Genomic DNA, 24,566 nt, shown 5'->3' on the forward strand with positions numbered 1-24,566 from the left:
AGCTTTTTCATCAATGGGATCGTCGACAAAAGGACATGACATGTTTGAGAAACAAACGTTTTATAATCTGCCTAACATAAACCAATACGTATTTTTATTCATGCAGATAAAACTGCATTAAAATGCGCCTGATACAGACTGAATGAATGAATGAGGAAATGAGTTTCTCCTCCCTCTCAGAGGGAGGAGACTTAGAGAAACTCAAGTTTTTTCCCCTGTTTTTCTCAATCTCCTCCCTTTTAGAGGGAAACTCAAGGTTTCTTGAAGAAAACCTGCTCCCGACCAGGTTAGGTTCACAGACTCAGTTACCATAGTAACTGACTCTGAGGTTAAGTTACCTCTCTTTCTGGAACGGAAAACCCAGAGTTTCCCTCATCTCAGGGTTAACAAACTCAGAGTTTTCACTAAACCTCCTTTCTGGAACGGGCCTCGGATGCATCAATATGTCAAAGCACAACTGTAGTTCATGTTATTCTGTAAGAGTCCTTGTGGATTCCTCAGTTTACCCTTAAAAAGTCTCCACCACTGATGCCGCAAATATGGGACCTGATTTTAATGCTTTCAACCTTTTTATTATTATTATTAATCATTTTATTATTATTATTAATAATAATAATAATAATAATAATCCTTTTATTATTATTATTCAGTGGGGGTTACCTTCCATCTTTTTCTTTTATCTTTCATTTCTTCTTTTAATCTTGTTTTGCTGTTGTCAGATGCCTGATGTTAGACATTACACTTGATATTTCTTTGCTATTTTAAAAAAATTAAAGGAATTCACTGTGCACTAATCCTACATCACCCCCGTTACAATGTGAAAACCCGTTAGCACTAAATATTTAACATCTCTAAAATTCCCTATTCCTTTTGTAAAATACATGTAACTAAAATAATAATAGAATAAAACATGTACAATACATAATTTGGGCAGCACATGGCTCAGTGGTTATCATTGATGCCTCATCAGGAAGGTCCTGGGTTTGAATCTCCTCCATGCTTTCTGTGTGGAGTTTGCATGTTCTTCCTGTTTGTGTTTCTTCCAGTCTTCCAAAAACTTTCAGTTCAGATACATTTTAAGTTCAGTTGAAAATTAAATTTTTTTTTTTTTTTTTGGTGTACATCTGTTTTGTAAATTGCATGTCCTGCTCTCTTTTAAGAAAAAAAAAATCTGGTATATTTAAATGAATTAGCTCTTAAAGGGGCTGGGATTGGGATTGCCTCCACAAATACTGACGCTTTTTCGTGGCCCTCGGCATCTGAAGCTGACGCATAAGGCAAAACATGCACACACGGCCGGACCGGCTATCAACACAAAGAACAGAGAAGCTCGGATTACAACACACACAGAGGGAGAGTGACTTCATTATCTGCTCAGGACGCCATTACTCCAATCAATCAATCAATCAATCAAAATGTATATTTTGTAAAGTGCTTCACATCAGGAACTAAGAATAAAACAACATATCTTGCAATAAGAAGAATGAAACGTAGAAAACAGTAAAATCATAAAAGGTTACATAAAAACAGGAAGAGGAAATTGTCACACCATTACTGCGTATTAAAAGCCATTCTAAACAGGTAGGTTTTGAGTTTAGACCACTCCACTATATCTTTACATAGCAAATAGTTGTTTACTGCTATATTAATGTTCTGAATGTCGAGTACAGCCCCTTTAACATAAAGTACAGCCAAGGCTGATGGAAATTTGACTAGTTTTGTTTTTACTTCCTCATAAACCAAGGTAGTGGACAAATTGAGATTTTCACCTCATGATGGCGCTAGGTGAAAAGTAAATGGATTAGTAAAATTATTAAAATTCGTCCTGAGGGGAACATTTGAGGCATACCCCTCAAAGCCACAAATGTAAACCTGCTGGTGGTGCAAGAGAAAAAGTCAAGAGATCACCAAAGTTAGTAGGATTTATCCTCTCGGAAGAATGTCTGTACAAAATTTCAAAAAGTCAAATGTCATGGTTTTGACAGCAAAAAGGAATGACTAACTGTGATTTCAGTTTGACTTTAAGTGTCAGAACTGCCTGTAAGAATGAGTCTGATTGTTTCTGTTTATGTTAGCCCTGTGATGGACTGGATCTGACAGTCTAGTCAGTCAACCAAGGACATCTCTTAACTACAATCCTTAAAAAAGGACCACCATTTGTTGCTATTTACACTCTTCAGCTATTCACTGTTTGAAAATTTGCATGCATTGCATTTTGGACTGAAATCTTGACTCTGATTTGGTAACATCGTCACTGCGCGATATGAGGGGCCATCATGGACATTATTCACAATTACCTCACACCTACAAGTAAAATGCTCTCACACGCTATTGAAAAGCTCTCATATAAACTACTGAAACGCTCTCACAAACACTACTGAAAAGCTAGTATTTCACTTTCTAAAGTGTATATGTGAGCATTTCAGTAGTGTGTGAGAGAATTTCAATAATGTATATGAGAGCGTTTCAGTAGTGTGTAAGAGCATTTCACTTGTATGTTTGTGAGGTTTCAGTATAGTATGTGAGCGTATAATTTTTCAGTAGTGTATATGAAAGCATTTCAGTAGAGTATGTGAAATGTCACTTGTATGTGTGTGAGGTAATTGTGAATAATGTTCCTGATGGCCCCTCATATTCTATATCTCAGCGCACTGTGGCCTTTCCCAGTCCAAAAGGAATTGTCTCTTCCATAACGTCCCCCAAGCTTCTTCCTTTGACTCTTACATATAGTCTATTAATCTTTTCTCTGCACCACCTCCTTTCTGTTCTCTTTTTTCTTTTTTATAATCCAGGCATATTGATTGCCATGGTTACCTCCTACAATGTGATTGCTGCGTTGTCTGTTCGGTAATTACATGGAGCCCGGTCTTTACACAGTACATACATGTTATGTGCTGCTTAGTATTTCTGCTGCTCCCTTTCCCCAGTCTCAAGGCGATGGTGGTGTTTGACGAGCTTGACATGTGAAGACACGTTAACATTGTAAGAAAACCCTGAATAATGCAGCGTGACAGAGAAGCAGTTAGGAAAGAAAACATCTAAAAAATGATTGAATATTAAAGCAGCTGCTTTTCACAGGCTCGCTAACAAAGCGTATGATAGAAGAAAAAGCGGCTCTGTTGTGGAAACATCTTCACCCCACATGGATCAATACTGCCTGAATGAGAGATTGAGGACACTGGGAATACTCAAGAACAAACCAGCAAACACATCCCTGTTTTCATGGCACATGCCCTCCAGCATGCACCTGTCATGTGTCTGTTTTCAGTGCTGCAGCCTATTATTTCTCTAATGTTGTTGCTTTCACTTAGTGTACAGTAGCCTACTTCTCTCTGTGTGTTTTCCTCTATGTGTATGTTTGTCCTAATCAACCAGATGGCCACCAGATCATTGCGTCTTTTGGCAGATGAGAGGAAAATTGACAAATAGATTCAAAAATTGTAGTAATGCAGCAGTGATACACTGCAGCACAAGCAATAAAGACTGGGATCTGTGTGTCCAGAGTCTACACAGCCATGCCTCTGTGAGGCATTAAGGCATTAAGCACAGCAGCAGTGCTTTGATCTAAATGCTAAAGTCAGCATGCTAACGTGAGAACCAAGAAAATGTTACCTTGCTTATGTTTAGCATCTATAACGTTCACACTGTTCACAGGGACGGACTGGGGCTAAAAAACAGCCCTGGTCTTTCTCCCAAATAGGCCCATTATCCGGCCATTCGCCCCTAGCCATGCGCGACAGACACTAGCCAGGAAGTCCTGATACTATGCCACAATACTGTAGCCTATCAGACAAGGTAGTCACAGCAAGTAACATCTCAAAACCAATGATGAGAATTGGGGTTGTTGTAATTAGCCATTTGTGGTTGGTACCATCTTTAAAACTAAACACTCTCTGTAGAGACAGGTTTTTATGCTTTTGCTGAGGGTGGTAAGCAAAAAATTGTTCCAGGCTGTGACTATCTGACTTGGATCAGTGTGCAATATTGTGATGTAGAGCATCCTGGGACATCCTGGCACTTCCATGCACTCTCCCTGTCATCTTTTGTGCTGCAACTATTTTCAACCTGAATAAATAAATGATTTTAAAGACAGGTTATTAGCTATTATTGATATAATATGTGTTGCTTTGTGTTAAAGAATTAGCATTGAATAACCTATTTAATATTTTGTCAATGTCATATTACACATTTGATTTTTTGGTTAAACTTTTGGTTACATTTGGTGAATTATTTAGCCCCCTTCCCTATTTGTCAGCATGTTTAGAGTGGTTCCAATGCATGTCTGATGTTTTCCGGTTTAATTCAATACCATAGTCTTCATCCTAGCAGCAAAAATGAGCTCACTACAACCTCTCATATGCAACGGAGTGAAATCAAGGTCAACCCGCGATTAATTTCTAACACATTTAATGTTTCAAATTAACCTAACAAAAATGATTAAACACGTTAAGTTCAACAGCACTAAATGGCACGATAATTTTCATAATCATGATGCACACCGATGTTGATAGCTGACTATGCAATTCGCTAAGATAGGGATAAAGGCAGCCTATTATAATGTGCCCTGCTCCTGGCACTCAGTCCCTCTTGCTGATGTGAAATTAACTCTGTTTACCGCTGCCTGTCCGTCATCATGACCAGGCTGGGGATTGGTGATAGCCAGACTAGTAGGCCTATTCTTCTTCCTCAGTTTCTTTTACACGTAGCATATACAGTAAGTGATCATATTAGCGCCCCCTGCTGTTGGCTGTTAATATCGCTTTATTCGACTTTTTTTGTGCTGACGGCAGTTCTGGACTTTTCCAGAACGCACAGATTGTCAGTCTGTCCCTGACTGTTCACCATCTTAGTTTAGCATGATAGCATGCTAACATTTTCTAATGAGCACTTCACACTTGATTTTGTTTTGCCGAATGAGGATACGACATAAAAGTCAGGGGATTATTAAGTTCTTAAAATGAATTCTGTGCAGAACATGAAAGCCAAATGTCATCATCCATCCAGTTGTCAAGATATTTCAGTCACAATGTCAATCTGATGGTGGCACTAGAAGATAAGTTAGTGGATCACCAAAGTCATTGCCATTCATCCCATGGGCACTATGGATATGTGTACCACATTTCTTGGCAATCCAAACAATAGTTCTTGAGCTATGTCAGTGAAGATGATATTGGTGTACAGATCGACCAACATGAAGCCATGCTGCTCTTGTGGCTAATTAAGTGTGTTTGTGTGTGTGTGTGTGTGTATGTGTGTGACGTACAGTACAGTATGTTCATGTGTATCTAATATTTAAAGTCTTGACCAGAAAATGGCTTCCCACAGAAAGACCTGCTCCAGCTCTGTTAACTACAGGATAATGTCCAAGCTGCATTGTAATTGGATTATTGATTGCTGTCTACTGCTTGACTGATACCCCAGACAAAGGCAACTAATCCTCCTATCTCTCTGTGCCTTTTTACATTAATGGAGCCCCAAATAGTTTTTGCTTTAGGTCCTTATGAGGTTCAGTATGTGGTGCTGTGTAAATATTTGTATCTCGCTAATGGAAGATGTCAATACTGTGCTATACAGTGTAGGCCTCCATGAGCACCACAGTAACTCTAAAGTGTAAAGACTTAGTAGGGTCAAATGCCTCCAGTTTTTCTTGTTTTCCACGCATTCACATTTGTCTGCCATGTCAGCAAAGCAAATTTTCTCCTTTAAAATTGCTCTTTGAAGTGAAAATTACTTTACAAAAACATTTAAACACATTAGTTGTTAGCTGCTCAAGCGGTATGCCTCTAGGGATGCCAAAATTGGCCTTTCTGACCAGACTGAAATATCTCATCAACTGATGGATTGCCATGACATTTAGTATGGATATTTATGATGCCCAGAGGAGCGCCATCATGAGGTCAGATGTTTTATCTGTGCAATGCAGTGTTCTAAGAACAATGGGCCTCATTCACCAATATCTTCCTAAGTTTTCTCTTAAATATGTTCTTAAGAAAGTTCCTAAGAAAAGTCTACGTCGGATTCATGACGTGTTCTTAAACAGCAGAATTGTCTGAAGCAGAATCTGTGTTCTTAGGATTGATGAATCCCACGTCTTCGTAACTGAAAGCGCGTGCCAGTTGTTCCTAATTAGCATAAGAAAACGCCCCGCAAATTCCCATATTAGGACATGACACTTCCTGTGCACCTCCTGGGAGACAGGTTTTCGGAGATTGTCGGAGCCGCGGTGGAGGAAGTACTGAGGGCTAGATTTATCAAGCCGTTTGCGCCTGTTTCCAGGCGCTAATTGGTCGCAAAGACGGACCTAACCGATGCGGGCTATTTACTAACAGGGCGCACTTGGGTAAAATCGCAGATTGTCTGCCACATGAGCGAGAAGAGACGAGTTGCGCTTCCAATATGCGTTCGTGGGAGGGTCGTGGGGAAAGTGGGAGTTCCACCCAAAAAGGTGGGAGGATAAGCGCAAAGTGCGCCTAATTATATATTCCGTGGTATTTACAAAGACTGCCAGTAAGAGCGCGCCTCTATTCTGCGGGGGAAATTCTCTGCCTCTTAAAAGCAGGTCTAAACCAGCCGCAGTCGAGTTTCCTCGTAGACCTTTATGTGCTGGTGAAATGGCAACAGTCATTTGAGCAAGACGAAGACATAGGCGAGACTGAAAATATTTTTAACACAAGAATTACACCACATCATTTAGCGTTACAGATAAAGCAATATTAGAGTTACTGGAATAAATCAAAGATGAAATTGAATCTCCCACTCAGCGTTCACATCCCATTCCAGCAAATGTTAAACTCCTCGCTACATTACAAATATTGGCATCTGGATCATTTCAAACAGTCATAGTATCAGCAGTGGGAATATCGCAGTCTTCACTCAGCCATATCATAGCACCAAGCATCAAGTACCGCTTTGCTACAGCGCAATTTACGGTATAGTGGGCGGAGAAAGACGCTGATTGCCTGATGGGTGTCAGGGTTGATAAATACTACGCAAAATGTGGAAGCTTAGCGTGCGCTATTACCGAACTCGCATAAACAGACGCTGTGCAAACTGCGCTAGTGTTAGTAAATTAGGCCCTGAATCTCAGTACTTAAATAAAAGTACAAATAACCAGAGACATATTTACTTTAGTAAAAGTAGAAGGTGTCCACTACCACAAACAAGGCCTGGCTTTTAAAAGAAGTTCCTATCCTAACCAGCATAAAACGGAATTGTGTTGTTAGAATCGGAATGCGGTTGGTTTTATTCATGGATGTATTTTATTTTCTTTAACCATGCAAGTAAGCAAATAAAGTGTGTGAAGCAGCAGACATGGGGAGATGTGAAGAGGTCCAGCCAAATAAATAAGATATGAACGCGTCTTACGCAGCCTGGCGGAGGAGAAAACGACGCTGTGGAGAAATAGCCTAGATATAGCAACTTTGATTTAAAAACGGGAATAATAAAAACAAACATTTTCATTTTCACTTTTACCGGAGGCTGTATTACCGAGGGTCAGTGGCGCTGCGCCCGGGCTCTGCAGCACCGGTGCCGGCTTGGATCAGCGGTGCCCCATATATACAGTATCTACGGCAACCCATATATACAGTATCTACGGCAACTAAACTTCACTGGTGAGACAAACGTGTGACGGTCAGGGAGACGTTTTGGCAGGGGGGAAACAGTAGAAAGTATAGATAATTGCTGCAAAATGTAACAAAGTAAAAGTCAAAAGTAGGCTATGCACTATTGAGTCTACTTAAGTAAAGTACAGATACGTGAAAAATGTACTTAAGTACAGTTAGGACGAATTTGTACTTTGTTATATTCTACCACTGCATTTTTGCCATATAAATAGCGATCAATCACCAAATAACGCAGGATTTAATCAGTTTAATTGCTGATGTAAATTGCAGTATTAGTGTTTTTTTTTGCATACTATGACATTTTTTTCAACAAATGATCAGAAATACATTACAGTACAATACTATCATTGTAAACGACTGTAGAATTAAATAAAATGCAGTAAGCAATCATTTGGAGCAAATTGTCATTACTCAAATGCGTAAGAGTGCTTTTCAGTGTTCATAGATTTTGTTCTTAGCTAAGAACAAATCCATCCATCCATCCATCCATCCATCTTCGTCCGCTTATCCGGTTTCGGGTCGCGGGGGGAGCAGCTCCAGCAGGGGACCCCAAACTTCCCTTTTCCGAGCAACATTAACCAGCTCCGACTGGGGGATCCCGAGGCGTTCCCAGGCCAGGTTGGAGATATAATCCCTCCACCTAGTCCTGGGTCTTCCCCGAGGCCTCCTCCCAGCTGGACGTGCCTGAAACACCTCCCTAGGGAGGCGCCCAGGGGGCATCCTTACCAGATGCCCGAACCACCTCAACTGGCTCCTTTCGACGCAAAGGAGCAGCGGCTCTACTCCGAGCTCCTCACGGATGACTGAGCTTCTCACCCTATCTCTAAGGGAGACGCCAGCCACCCTCCTGAGGAAACCCATTTCTGCCGCTTGGATTCAGGAGTTCCTCAACGTGCTCCTTCCACCGCCCTATTACCTCCTCAGTTGAAATCAACAGTGTCCCATCCTTACTGTACACAGCTTGGATGGTTCCCCGCTTCCCCCTCCTGAGGTGGCACGGCAGAGGCTGCAGCCCTTCGGGCCCTTCGGTACCCTGCAACCCAGGGCTCCCTTGTAAAAGAGATTTGATTATCTCAATGGGACATCACCTGGTAAAATAAAGGATAAATTAAAAAAAATAAAACCCTGCCTCCGGAGTCCTCTGGGATAACATATCCCGGAAAGACTCCTTCTTCAGTCGGACGGCTTCCCTGACCACCGTTGTCCAGCACGGTGTTCGTGGGTTACCGCCCCTTGAGGCACCTAAGACCCTAAGACCACAGCTCCTTGCCGCAGCTTCAGCAATTGAAACTTTGAACACTGTCCACTCAGGTCCAATGCCCACAGCCTCCACAGGGATGCACGAAAAGCTCCGCCGGAGGTGTGAGTTGAAAGTCTGTTGGAAAGGGGCCTCCTCCAGACGTTCCCAATTTACCCACACTACCCGTTTGGGCTTACCACGTCTGTCCAGAGTCTTCCCCCACCCCCTGACCCAACTCACCACCAGATGGTGATCAGTTGACAGCTCCGCCCCTATCTTCACCCGAGTGTCCAAAACACATGGCCTCAGATCAGATGAAACCATTATAAAATCGATCATTGACCTTCGGCCTAGGGTGCTCTGGTACCAGGTACACTTATGAGCATCCCTATGTTCGAACATGGTGTTCGTTATAGACAATCCATGACTAGCACAGAAGTCCAACAACAAACACCCACTCTGGTTTAGATCAGGGAGGCCGTTCCTCCCAATCACGCCTCTCCAGGTGTCTCCATCATTGCCCACGTGCGCGTTGAAGTCCCCCAGCAGAACAATGGACTTTTTTGCTTTCGCTACTTTGTGCGCTGTTGCTATTTTACCGGTGGGATAAATGACTTTTGCGCCCGATGCAACATTACTCATAGGTGTGGTTTGGGCGTATTGTGCAATAAACCAATCAGAGCATTATCGCACATTCCCTTTAAAAGCAGGCGTGCTTGTTCCATGGCGGATTGCTATTATGATGGCGGATTTGCTAGGCGCACGCTCTTATTACATCCATGGGCGCACGCCAGGAGCGGTTCACAGCCGAGGAGACTGACGTTTGCTATTGATTTTTCATTTTGACAAAATGTAAATAAAGAAATGTCACAAAAACATACTTTCCGATGTTTTGGGCTCACTCTCTCTGAATCACGAGGTTATGAATGCATGGTGATATTTTTGCAGTGTAGTCTAACATTAGCCTGGGATGACCTCACTATAGACGATGCAGCTCTTCTGTCTCTCCTCTCCCATTCTGCTGCTGCTGGGGCATTTGGGTTAAGTGGCATCGGCACATGCAGTTCAACATCATGTCTCCTTACGTCCTCTAATATTTCCTCATTTATGTCATCAACACATCCATGATTCATTGAAATGCTGTGTAAAACAAGGTCATATTTGTCCTTGTATTTATGTATGGTTTGCAAAAATGGGAACTGCTGGGTCCGTGAGATGAGAGAAGCAAAGTGTATGCGCGGTGTGCCACATTATGGCCAAGCATGCGCCCCTAAAGTAGCACCACTGACTTTAGACTAGCACCACTAACTTTAAAAAGTGGTGCTAGGAAAAACCTGGTCTGTGGCGGAATTTTCTGAAACTGAAAATAGCACTAGGGAACGTTTGCGCCGGAACACGCCTCCTCATTTTGCTTAACCGCCCCCCGGAGCGCAAATACATTCCCTAATTTACCGACATGCGTCTGTGGAGGGAAAAGTGCGCTGGGTGCAACATAGGGCCCTTAGTGTTACTTTGTGTTTAGTGCTAGTTAGCAAATCTCAGCATGCTAACACGCTTGACTGATTGCGAATATAGTAAACGTACCTGCTAAACATCAGCATGTTAGCATAGTCATTGTGAGCATGTTAGCATGCTGACTTTAGCATTTTGCTCAAAACACAGCCTTACAGAGCCGTTAGTGTAGCTGTGAACCCTCAGCCGTGTGTGTAGTCAGTCAGACTAACCCTTATACTTGTTCTAACAGTGCTTTAAAGGAAGTTTGTTAGGTTGTTGAAATCTTTGAAAAACTAACATGACATGACTTCCCATTATTGTGTGAACACACAAAAGTCCAGGCTGGAAAACAATATAAATGTTTAAGGTCTGCAGCAGAGTACTAAATGTCATCAACAATACAACATATTACAGTGCAGGACTGTAAAGTACAGTAACCCATAGCACATAACAGAACAGTAAAGTAAAAGAGCAGTCGGAGCAAGAGGGGTCCAGCAGCCGCTGGGTCAGCTTCTCTCTCCCTGTCTCATATCTTAGACCCTATTCATCGCTGTAATGCGTGTAATGAAGCGCTGTGAGGCTGAGAGTCCACTGCAGCAAAATGTTTTTACTCCAGTGGAGTTATTACTCTTCCACTGTAGGACAGCAGAGGAAGGAATGGACGCTGACTCAGCACACACTGTCTGTTCAGACCAGTAGTCGTTGTTTTATATGTGCACCTTTTAGGAGCACCTTTGCCAAGATACAAAGTGCCAGTGATTGAACCGTGCCATAATGTGAGTCTGAGTGAGAAATTATTCATGTGCTGGCAGTGTGACCACGTAGAGGAGCCCTGTCTCATACAGTATGACCTTGCCTGTGCTGCATTCATTACAGCATGCCTACAGAACACAGGCATCACCATCATGTTAAGCCTGCTTTCCATCACTTGGATTAAATGTAATAATAATAAAAATGACCATTTATAACTACCGTTATGAACTCTACATACATAGTTTTTAGTGATTTATATTGTTATTCCAATCCGAATCAAAAAAAGGTGTATTGCCACAGCCAATTACACTTACGAGGAATTTGCCTTGGTGATTGGTGCATACATAACAAACATATTAAGCATTAATATAAAATAAACAATAAATACAAATAGCTTTTTAACATAAGAAAAAAGGAGGCTAAAGAACCATATACAGTTCAGTTCCGCTTCTTACATTACTTGTTACATCCCTGGTTTTAACACTTATGTGTATGTGTGCACTGCTAAGCGTCCTGCTTTTCATTCATTGTCTATGTGAGCAGCCGTGCAATGCATTTCAGTAGCGTCGCGGGGACTTTGGAGAAGCGGGACATTGAGTCGCCCGCTCCTCATTTGCATAAAGTTGAATCAAAATGCAAATAAGGAGTAGGCAGCTCGACTCGCCACCTCTCAAAAACTCACGAAAATCTTTTAAACTGACCGGTGACACATAAAACGTTTTCAGAAACACATTTCGATAAGAGAAAGTTGCCATTGTGTTTTGAAATCCAGGAGCAAACGGCCCCAAAAAGTGTTCGTCGAATCAGATGCAGCTATTGGGGTGGGCAACTACTTTTAGGGCAAAAAATGAATTAGGTTAGGTAAGATAAGATGTATTGATCCCCCAATAGTAAAATCAAGCAAATAGAGTATACGTATAAATATTTGACCAAAATATGTTTAAGCCAGCAAGAAGAAGGCATTGAAACATTATTATAGCATTTGGACCTTCCTGCTGGGAAATACAATTTCCAGAAAATATAAATGATCAAATAAACTAACAGAGGAACTAAGAACAATACGGGCGCTGGTAGCGCACTTGTTAGAGCGTGAGCCTTATGTCCTCAGCAGGGGCCCCAGTTTAACGCCGACCCACGGCCCTTTGCTCTATGTTGTCCCCTCTCTCTCCCCCTTCCCTGTCTATCTCCATTGCACTCACAAACTAAGGCAAAGAGCACAAAATATAATCTTAATTAAACATGAAAGAACTAGAAGGAGAGTGCAGACCTCTGCCCTATGTCACAATGTTAATGCAGTGTGAACTTTCCCAGTCGGGAACACATGTTTCCTGTTATTCCGACACCACATGAATGCAGCACAAACGCCCTATCTTGAAATGTAACAGAAGTGAAAAATAATTTCCCTCCGGCGACTCGGATCCCCTCCAACATGTAAAGGGGTTCTTCCTTGACCCTACACTCTTCCACAAGGTTTCATGAAAATCGGGCCAGTAGCTTTTCCATAATCCTAACGACAAACAAACGGACAAATGGACAAACAGACAGACAAAACAAAAGAGAAATCTGGAGTGTCTTATGGAGTATTTTTTTGTATCTAGTGAAAATGTGTGGATGGGGGTGCATAGGGGGACACTGGACTATTGACCTCAGTCTTACTATGGGGCCTGATTGAAATGCAATCCAAACAACAGTCCTTTAATAAATAAGACGTGTGAAAGCTTTAATTGTTTTTGGCACTGTGTCCAAGAGGTGTTGATTTGACTGGGATATTTTGAGGCTGTACTTGGTGCTGATGTTGCATATGATTGCATTGTAAGATGTTTGTTATATTTGTGCCTCCCCATATAAGCAGGAAAAAGACTGTTGTGTTGGATTGCAATATAATGCAGACTTTTCTGCTAATTTTTGTGTATAGTATCATGTGATCCGTCACAGTGGACTCACCATTTAAAACCATAGAGCAGTGTTAAAGGTTCTCCCTGGCATTATTTACTCCTCATAGTCCTATTGTGCTTGTTTGTATGTGCATGTGTGTTTGTGCTGTAATCAATGTGTAATTGTACTTTTAATGTTAATTTATTCATGTTATAATAATAATAATTAGGGCTGTCAAAATTTTTAGAATTAGAAATGCACCATGTAACAATAAAGCCGCCATTCCGCTCTCAGATATATCACTGGTGATCACCACAGCACTAATCATTACATCCCTCACAGAAAGATTGACTGGCCCTCTCATTCTATCAGGATACTGGAGCTCACTTTTATTGTTCCACTTACCACCAGCATAGATCTCACACACACACATGCACGCACGCACAAATGCACAAACGCACGCACGCACACACACACACACACACACACACACACACACACAGAGTCCTGCACAGTCTGCTGTTGCTTACTGGAAACCTCTCAGCCTCTGGGCCAAACGAAATTAACGCAGCTGTGTTTGTTTACTTCATGCGGCGGCTGAGAAACGTAATACGTCTACATAACAGCAGGCGGCGCTACTCTGTATTGTTGCCCAAGTAATGAAAACCGGCAGCTGATTGGACGAACGCGTCACATGGGTTTGTTTTCTCCGAAAATCCAAAGCCAGACTGTCATGGCGGCCGTTCAGAATACGATCTCATATTGTACTAAAATAGTTCACCGAAACATGTTTCTGAAAACATTTTAAGCGAGAAATAGGCCGTGCAGTTGCTGAATCTGTCTTCATTTCAGCTCAACAAAGGTCAGTTTAGAAGATTTTCGTCAGATTTTGAGAGACTAGTCACCTCATTCCGCTCGCCATTTTCCGGGTGAGTCCCGACTGCCCTGCCGCCGACTGAACTCTCGGCTCGTTGGAGATGAACTGAACTCTCGGCTCGTTGGAGATGAACTGAACTCTCGGCTCGTTGGAGATGAACTGCTCCTCGCCTGTAAAGTAGACGAGAGCGGGCGACAGCAGCCGGAGACGGGGACAGTTTCTAGCCGTTTCAGCAGCCTTCAGCAGGACTAAATAAGCCAAATTGTTGCTGCTGTTGTTCTGAAAGATATTAAACATTCTGAACTTAGCAGAACCTTTCCTTGTTTGGTTTTTTCTTCATATTTGCAAAGTTAAGTGATTTAGCATTTAAATATCCATTATTATAAGCTTCAGTCTCAATTTAAAAAAGTGATTAATTGCAATTAATTACAGCAAATTGTGCAATTAATTAGTTCATTTTTTTTTATCAATTGACAGCCCTAATAATAATATTAACTTTATGTGTATAGCACCTTTAAAAACAGTAGTTTACAAAGTGCTTTGCCCGTGGAAATAAATGATCTAAATTAATAAACATCAAATCAACACACATAAATACACAACATTGTAATAGTAAAAAAGGAAAGATGTGTCAGCTCTAAAAGGGCAAAATGACAACAACAAAAAAGTTTAAAATAATACTAATGTTTTATGAATAAATCCATGTCAGGTTCAGGCCAAGTTTCAGACTATATAGTACTATAGTACATAAAATCACTTAGCTATACTACCGTAAGTAAGTACAGTAAGTAGGAGCTATCAAATTCTCTACAAGCTCTCGGCTTAAGTGGAGTGTCTCTTCCTGTCATTTCCAAATGGCTGGGTCAGACAGAGCTCTACATGGATATTTAAAGAGTGTCTGTATTCTAATAAATGTTCCTGTAAATTGTACATTTCTCTTACAGTTAGTTTTAGTCATCTAGTTTCATGTGACACAACGTTACAGTGCTGCAGAGTGAAAGGAATAAAATAAAACTAATCTTCCATTAGTTTGTTGTCCAGCAGGACTGTATAACTTTTGCCTTGACCTTTATCTTGTGCCTGTGGTCAGTGCTACAGCCCTCAGACACAGCAGGTAGAAAATAGTGTCAAGAACAATATAGTCTATATCCACGACATTCCACTTCCGGGATTGCTCCGTTGCCCCTTTAAATTCCCCTGAATCTCACTCTTTTCAGCCGGATGTCCGTCCCCTTCCTCTTTCTCTGTGTTGGCGTTCTAACCTCCGGTGGATTTGTGAGGACTATGGTTAACTGCTCCTCAGATCTCTGCAGGGTAAATCCAGACAGCTAGCTAGACTATCTGTCCAATCTGAGTTTTCTGTTGCACGACTAAAACTACTTTTGAAACGTCCACATGTTCCACCAGAACAAGTTCCTTCCTGAGACTATTTAGCAGAGACTCTGTGGCTCTGCCCGGTGCTTAGCGCCTCCCAAGACGATTGTGATTGGTTTAAAGAAATGCCAATAAACCAGAGCACGTTTTTCTCCCATCCAGGAATGCTGTCTGACTAGCTAGACCCTCCTCCACAGCGCTGTGGAGGAAGGTCTAGCAAAGGAAGACTAAGAAGGATACATCAGCAGTCTGTTTTTTTTATAGAAACATTGGAAATCCATTAAGGTTCTCTCTGGAAATATTTCATAGTGCAGAGCATCTCCAGGTCAGAGCATGTACTGCTAAAACAGCCCACAGCGTGTGCTTGAGATGGGTGTCAGATTGAATTCCTCCATGTCATCCAACACGCTTCGCTCGCTGCCCTTTTAAACCTTTTTCAAGCACCTTTTGTAATAGATTTTCCTTGTGATGATTTAGGATAAAAATAGTTCTGGACCAAAAAAAATATACACATTCATAAAACATCTATGGCATTTACTTGATCCTGTTTGCAATCACAGGTTAAGACTTTGGTTGTAAATAAAGATTACTATTGTTTTTAAAAAGATAAACTTTATATTGTTTTAGAAAGGGAAGTCTTATATAAATATTGAGACGTTCTTTGCTCGCCTTCCTGCACAGGTGCTGCAGTTTTTCTACCCATGTGTGCTTGTTCGGCTGTTTTAAATGTAACAAATGGTGTCATCACTGCTAAATAAGCTTTCTTAGGATTAACACTCTTAACGTCTAGTTTTACAGCAGTGACCCTTTCCCTCCAGCCACCAATCCACTGACATGTGCCGCTACACTGTACTGTAGATCAACTGAATAGCGCTACAGCTCTCATCCACAGTTACACTGAGACAGAACTGCAACCATAGCAATGTCAATACATCCAGAGGGAATTATATCCTGCCTATAATGAGCAATCAAAAGGTAAACCCTCAGAAGCATTGCTTTTTATAATTAATTAATTTAATTTATATTAAAATGTGTACAAATTGTAATTCCAAAACTGTTGCAGGGGTTGCTGTTGTTTGCACAATTTTCTCAAATTACCACACAACATTTAATTTAACAGCACAATGCTGATACTTTTTTCCATATTACATATTAAATAACACTTTGAGCTTTTTCTTTAGAGGACTGCAAGACATAAATGATTTTATAGTTAAGACAACTTGAGGAAAGAAATGACTGGGCTTTGGTCACACATCTCAAAAGCAGTTCCTGAAGGTCACAATCTATGAAACGAATCCCAATTTTAAGCAACTCTTAACGGATATACTTTTTTTTTTTTTAAATTCTGTTACAACAGTCCATGTGTCAACTCGATTCTAAATATTTAATTACACTAATTATTATTTCGCATAATTGTATTATTTATTTAATATTATTTATTAGATATTTATTATTTAATATAGAAAATGTATCCAATTTTCTTTCAGCAGGAAGTCACTTCAGAATCAGAAGTTTTGGTGCATAACTATAAACACAAAAAGACCTAAAACGCAAAAGTCAAGACACATAATAGAAAAAATAATAAAAAACAAATAGAAAATTTGCAAAAAATATATAGAAATATGTTAAAATGTGTATCTGCTTTTAAAATGTACAGTTGTATGCAGCAATGTGCAAAATATTGACCAGGGTAGGGAATGTGCCAAGCTCCAGTACCTCACTACATACAGTATATTCTTTCACTGCCATGAGCCTTCAGCCGTGTCTCCAAGGAAATGGCCTTAGATGTACCAACCGTTGAGTCCAAACAACAGACGTTGTCTCCTGATGGGCGTCGAGCAGCTGTTGCTTGAGGATTATAAGCCACTGCCTTTTCTCACGCCATAACAAAGCTTACCGGTAATTCTCCTTAATCATGCTTATTGCTGCTATTGTCATCAGCTGTTTCCCTTTGAAGGCCAATCCAGACTCTTACCTTATTTAACTTTATTCAATTCAATTCAATTTTATGTATAGTATCAAATTATAACAAGAGTTATCTCAAGACACTTTACAAATAGAGTAATTCTAGACCACACTCTATAATTTACAAAGACCCAACAATTCCAATAATTCCCATAAGAGCAAGCGTTTAGTGCAACAGTGGTGAGGAAAAACTCCCTTTTAGGGAGAAACCTTGAGTGGTGAGTAAATCTTCCTTTTAGGGAGAAACCTCGGACAGACCCAGGCTCTTGGTGGGCGGTGTCTGACGGTGCCAGTTGGGGGTATTCTCATGTATAGGGGACACAGTAAAGCGGATTGTGCCCAAAGTTTAGAAAATATAGAGCTTTGGTAGTCTGGCTATCAGCAGACCAAGCTCAATCTTTTAATATTGAACATTAGTCTGGGGCATCTGCTCTGTAGGTTCTACTGCACAAGAGGTGTGATCAACAGGCATAGTTCAAATGACTCTGTATGCAATTGGATAGTCCTTCAACCAATCAGACCAAGGAGCCGGGTGACGTAGAAGCGACAGCGGCATCAACGGGTTGCTGCGCTTTGGTGAATGTAAACAAGAAGCTGCTTGGTCGCTTCTCTATTGTCATCGTGTTAAACCCGCCAATAGCGCGCCAGGTGGATAAGCTAGTTTGTGATTGGTCCCCGCAAAATTGTAACAGAAGCAGAATAGATAAACGTACAGGTTTCCAGCCTGAGCTGCAGGGAGAAATCACATCGCCGGCAGATCGGGCTGGGGTTACCCAGTCTAGAGCTTTGGAGTATTTAAATAAGATTGGCTGGGATCCGTCATATTTGGCTGGTTCACTGCCGTGTGTGTGTGTGTGTGTGTGTGTGTGTGTGTGTGTGTGTGTGTGTGTGTGTGTGTGTGTGTGTGTGTATTTTCCAGCTTCCCTGCGTCACATGCATTATGGATTAGTGGTGTTGTCCTGTGTTTGTCTGTGATTTGATCCTAGTGGAAGGCAAAGTTGGAGATGGGAGCTTGTTCATTGGTGGGCTGTTGAGTTGGCCCTGCTGTAACTCCAGACCTCTTCTGTCCCCTTCACATTCAGCCCTACTGGCATCTGTGACGCTGCTGAAATGACCATAATGCATCTAACCAACAAGAAAGTCAGAGGGTGACTACTGGTCATAATAAATAACATATATATATATATATATATATATATATATATATATATATACATATATATATTATACTGGGGTCTTATTGAGAAACATCAACACAAAAACTAATTTTGAAAAATTGGTTTCCTTATATTCACTTTCTTAATTAACAATATTGTGAAATCTTTACAAAACTGTCAAGTCCACCTTTATTAATGGGAATACAAATGTATATGTTTTTGTGGTTCAAGTTTTCCTCATTTCTCTCTCCCCTCATTTCTGTCACCTCTCTTCTGTGTAACTCTTATAAGGGAATCAAAAATGCCTTAAAATACTTTAAAAATTATTTTGGATGAAATATTTTGTTGTCATTGCTGAAAAAGGTTCTTAAATGGCGACCTGAAATTAAAAAAAGGCTGGTTGAAACCATTTTTCTCTCTGACTTATATTATGGAGATTTTATCATTAGAAATGCACCATATAACAATAAAGCCGCCATTCCGCTCTCAGATTTATCACTGGTGATCACCACAGCACTAATCATTACATCCCTCACAGAAAGATTGACTGGCCCTCTCATTCTATCAGGATACTGGAGCTCACTTTTATTGTTCCACTTACCACCAGCATAGATCTCACACACACACATGCACGCACGCACAAATGCACAAACGCACGCACGCACACACACACACACACACACAGAGTCCTGCACAGTCTGCTGTTGCTTACTGGAAACCTCTCAGCCTCTGGGCCAAAGCAGGCCAGCGTTGCCTTCTAAAATCAACCAGAGCTAGTCAGTGGATCCCCTCTGTTCTTACACTAACAACCCATTTCCTGCTTGATTATTTATGATCCTGCCAGATAATCTAGTCTTAGATCAATTACACTGTGCAACCTATGAGCCGCATATTACAGTGACGGTGAATAAATCTGCCAGTGGGAGACATCTGATGAAATTTAAAGCCCGTTGGCATGAATTCAATACTTAATCTGTTCCTTGAATAGAATACATTTCATCTCCGGTCAGTGGATTTAACAACAGAAGTGTGATAGGAAGCTCCATGTTAGCACATATTTAATAAAAGGGCTTTAGTAATAGACACTTTACAGTCTTGATACAGTGCTGCCCTCTGCTGAAAGATGAGGGGAAATGCATTTGGTGTATTCAATCTTTCTTCTTCTTCACTTCTTGGCTTCTAGTTTCTGGTTGATGGACAGTGGGTAGATTTTTATTTTCAAGTATTCTTATCACTGTACAACTAAGCTAAGCTAAAATAAATTTAATTAAAATACTTAATTTAACAGCTGTTCCATTCCATTTTAAATGACTCACGTTGTAAGCATTGTATTTCATGCTCTCTCTCTCTCTCTCTCTCTCTCTCTCTCTCTCTCTCTCTCTCTCTCTCTCTCTCTCTTCTCTCTCTCTCTCCGTTTTGCAGGTATTTTATTTTCAACATTAGTGTTCGGTCCGGCCTGTGGCTTCATCTTAGGTTCTGTCTGTACCAAAGTCTACGTGGATGCAGTCTTCATCGACACTAGTGAGTTGGCAGTTAGTTTTTCTTTGTATTTCTTTAGATGCATCCTTAAATTATGTTCATTTTCATTGTAATAGTTATATTTGTATTGACCCTACTGGGATAATTAAGACTATTACAATATTATACCACAATAGAAACATTAAAGGTCCCATGGCATGAAAATGTAACTTTATGAGGTTTTTTTAACATTAATGTGAGTTCCCCCAGCCTGCCTATGGTCCCCAAGTGGCTAGAAATGGTGATAGGTGTAAACCGAGCCCTTATGAGGTCATAAGGAGCAAGGTTACCTCCCCTTTCTCTGCTTTGCCCGCCCAGAGAATTTGGCCCTCCCATGAGAGAGAGAGAGAGACATCATGGCTTTCAAACGAGAAAAGTGGCAGTTGGTCAAGGCCACACCCCCACCCAGGAAAGCTCATTGTGGGACTGTCTTTAGTGGCTTTAATTCTGGACCAAGGCTGAATTTCGGGAAAGAGACTTCAGATACAGTATTAGGGGACCACTAAGGTCTATATAAAAGAGACTTCAGATACAGTATTAGGGGACCACTAAGGTCTATATAAAAGAGACTTCAGATACAGTATTAGGGGACCACTAAGGTCTATATAAAAGAGACTTCAGATACAGTATTAGGGGACCACTAAGGTCTATATAAAAGCATCCAAAGAGCACAATGTCATGGGACCTTTAAGAAAGAATTAACAAATTTCAATTTCTTCAAATTGATCTATGAAATTTCCTCTTATGACATCATTCAACATCCATCCATTGTGGTAAATTTCCCTACCTCTTGTCCAGGTAAACTGGACATCACCCCAGATGACCCTCGCTGGATTGGGGCGTGGTGGGCTGGCTTCCTCCTTTGTGGTGCCTTACTCTTCCTGTCGGCTCTCTTCATGTTCGGCTTCCCGCAGGCGCTGGACGAGCAGGACATGGACGGTGGAGGGGAGAGTGAGCAGGCCATGCTGCCTTCTTCCCTGACCATGGAGTACCAGGGCTCTAAACCCAACGGGGCCATTCATGGCTTTGATATAAACAGCGGACTCTCAGTTTGTGAGCATCTGAGAGGTAAGGAGAAGCACGGAGGGGAGGAGGGACTGAGGAAAAAAGGTTGAAGAGAAGTGGGAAATTTCAAAATATAACATTAGATTTGGATAATGAAAAGTCTTCGAAATGATCATTTTCTCTGTCCTTCCTGTCTCTTTTCTCCCTTTTCTTCTCAATTGACCCAGTAATCCCCAGGGTAACCCGGCACCTTCTCTCTAATCCGGTGTTCAGCTGCATCACGCTTGCAGCCTGCATGGAGATTGCTGTGGTTGCTGGCTTTGCTGCCTTCTTGGGAAAATACCTGGAGCAGCAGTTCAACCTTACCACCTCCTCAGCCAATCAGCTGCTAGGTAGGCGGATCATAATCTTGTCCTAGTGGCAAACCTTTATTGTTCTGTTCTGTTTTACAATCAAACAAAAAAAATGGAATATAATGACCACATTTGTGCAGCGCAGAGACCATTACTAAGCACAATCCCAGTAAACGACTTTGGAAATATTGAACATAACCTTGTCTTTTCCTCCCCAGGTATGACAGCCATCCCCTGTGCCTGTCTGGGTATCTTCCTGGGGGGGCTGCTGGTGAAGAAGCTGAACCTGTCAGCTCTGGGCGCTGTCCGCATGGCCATGATGGTCAACCTGGTGTCCACTGCATGCTACGTCTCTTTCCTCTTCTTGGGCTGTGACACTGGACCTGTCGCCGGTGTTACTGTAGCCTATGGCAACGAGTAAGCAGGGAAACCTACTGATACATTTTTTCAAAAAAAATATTCTATTTACGCATGACTTGCACTTCAGACATGCTAGATGCTAAATAAATGCTAAAATTCTAAAATAATGCAATGGATTGCAACCTTTTTTGTTTAGATATAACTATAAAGCTATTAGCGTTGATACCATTTCTGTTTACATTAATACCTTGTGTATTAATACAGAATTCAAGTCTTGTGTAAGAGACTGTGAAATAGCCAAAAACTACCATTCTTGTCACTATGAGAGACAAAATGATCAAACTGGGAGGTTTTGTTGCTGATTTATGGATCGCCTCACAATAATTGTGCATTAACAGTAAAATATCAGCAATCTTAAATTTGATGTTTAAAATGACAGATAACAGGCATTCAGAGTGTTTCTGCACTGCACTTCATGGGTTGAAACCTTAAGGTATATTGTAATTCTAGTGTTATGCATTTGACAGCTCTCAGAAATATTTGCGTTTACATCTCTGGTTACTTTGTGCCGTAACCCGGAGTTTTTTTACACCTCCGAGATGAATCTCTCATCGTCCATGGTGTTGTTGAGGAGACGTATACAATATTAGGGGTGTCTTTTGGTAAATTAACTGGATGCTCTTGCTATTTCACTTCCTGCCCGGCTGTTTGAACACCCCGCGCCGTGCTTGAAAGACGTATCGGAGCGGAGAGACGCTTCTCGCAGGCTTCTGGGACACGCCGTGACGCGGGTGGTGGAATATCAAGCATTGATTTGAATGGCCGTGATTGGAGAAGAAATAGGTGTTAGTGTGCAATGGTAGAATGCTCAGCCCATGGAGTGTCCGATATAATCAAGTGCTGATTTACTATTTAAAAATGAATGTAAGTGATACAAAAGTGAGAAGGACAAAACTATGTATATGATTGTCACTATAGTTCCTGTGGTTGTTTCCACTTGATGTGAACGTCGTACATATGTATGTTCCCTAACATGAACTTGGACCTCCTCCATAGGACGTTGCTTTCCTGGCAGCGACCTGAGTCAGCGTGCATCAATAACTGTAACTGCTACACAGCATCAGTGAGCCCTGTCTGTGGTTCCAATGGAATCACCTACCTCTCAGCCTGCTTCGCTGGCTGCACCAAACCAGTGAGTGAAGAGGTCAACACTGACTGAAATGAGCTCTATCATGTTGACATTGGACACCGGAGAGTTTGAACTAAATGACAGAGACAAGAAGCACATACATACATACATACATACATACATACATACATACATACATACATACATAGAGTAGAGCAGTTCTGCTTTAGATCTCAATTTTTACAGGGGGATACCAACATTTTGTTCTCATTTCTTTGTCTTTGTGTTAGAACCTGACCGGTTGCACGTGTATATCCAGCACCAGTGAAGATGCGGTGGCTTTACCAGGGAAGTGTCCCAGTCCAGGCTGTCAGCAGGCCTTCCTCACTTTCCTTTGTGTTATCTGTGTGTGCAGCATGATCGGAGCTATGGCCCAGACACCCTCTGTCATCATCCTTATCAGGTAAGGAGACCTGTTGCTATACACAGACCGCCCACAAGAGGGGGCTGTTGACATGTATAGCTGCTTAAAGGCAAACTCATTCATGAGTCATCTGTGGTACAGACAGTGGTGGAATGTAACTAAGTACACTTACTGTACTACTGCACTGTACTTGAGTACAATTTTGAGGTACATGTACTTTACTTGAGTAATTTTATGCTACTTCATACTTATATTCCACTATATTTTGGAGTCAATATTTAACTTATTACTCCACTACATTTATTTGATAACTTTAGTTACTAGTTACTTTGAAGATTCAGATTCTTAATGTAAAATATAACTCAGTTTATAGATTATGATATGTTATCATATATTAAGATTAACCCAGCAGTGTATAAAGCAATTCAAATGAGCCCCCATCTCTTTACCAGCTGCAACGTTAAAGTGATGTACACATCAATGCATCAATAACTATAAATCTTTATCTACAAAAAGGAGGGCCTGCTGAAAGAGTTTGGGAACCACTGCCCTAGTAGCAGAGAGAGTGCAGGGGCAGGGGGGTTGTTTAGTTGAATATGTTAGTCTAGTCTGCCTGACTCATTGATCCTTTATCTGACTGAGGTTTGTGCAAGTTAGAATCTATGGCCCCGACAATGGCTCTGAAATATCAATAGCCTAACTGTGCTGTGTATTAATAAATCCATGGCGCTGTCTGTGGTGCTGAAGTAGCAGACAGATTTGTAATTGTGACTTTTTCCTATTCTATCTATTTATTTGTCTGTACTATCTGTAATATTCTCCTAACTATATCACTACAACATAAAGTAAATTATGCATATCTGTATATATATATATATATAGTAAAGTTTACATTTCTGGTTTATTACAACTTGGGGCTTATTTTCATACTTGTGGCCATATGTCAATAGATATACATCATTATTACAGATAGAATAACATTGTTATTTCCATGATCTGGTAACATGGCGACATTGCTAAAAAAACTAAATAAATTTAAAATAAGGCAGCTAGGGGAAAAACACGAACAATCAGAGGATTATTCCTGTTTTTAAAAATAGTTTAGCAATTTGGGAAATTAACACATATTCTTGCCATTCAAAAACAGTTATATTATAGCATTTCTTTCATATTTTTATTGTAATTTTGTATTCTATATTTATGTTATTGACTGCTGCTACTTTTCTTTTATTTATATTTTCTCTTAATATGTTTATTGAATGCACCAGACTCCAAGGCAAATCTTATTCTGATACTGATTCTGATTTGCTTTCTTGCCAAGAGATAGATTAGAAGATCAATACCACTCTTGTGTGTATGGTAAATATAAAGCTACAGTCAACTGCCGGTAAGCTTAGCTTAGCATGAGACTGGAAAC

General features: G+C 40.9%; 1 protein-coding gene across 1 annotated transcript in view; it reads left to right on the plus strand.

The window, feature by feature from the left end:
* Positions 1-24,566, plus strand: part of LOC114556906 (solute carrier organic anion transporter family member 3A1) — a 40,363-nt gene that overhangs the window by 12,661 nt on the left and 3,136 nt on the right. Inside the window, exons 3-8 of the mRNA XM_028580037.1 lie at positions 19,783-19,881; positions 20,677-20,946; positions 21,111-21,275; positions 21,455-21,653; positions 22,653-22,788; positions 23,016-23,188. Of these exons, the coding sequence (XP_028435838.1) occupies positions 19,783-19,881; positions 20,677-20,946; positions 21,111-21,275; positions 21,455-21,653; positions 22,653-22,788; positions 23,016-23,188 (1,042 nt within the window). The remainder of the gene's footprint in view (positions 1-19,782; positions 19,882-20,676; positions 20,947-21,110; positions 21,276-21,454; positions 21,654-22,652; positions 22,789-23,015; positions 23,189-24,566) is intronic.

Source organism: Perca flavescens, chromosome 1 (genome assembly GCF_004354835.1).
Source record: "Perca flavescens isolate YP-PL-M2 chromosome 1, PFLA_1.0, whole genome shotgun sequence".
NCBI lineage: Eukaryota > Metazoa > Chordata > Actinopteri > Perciformes > Percidae > Perca > Perca flavescens.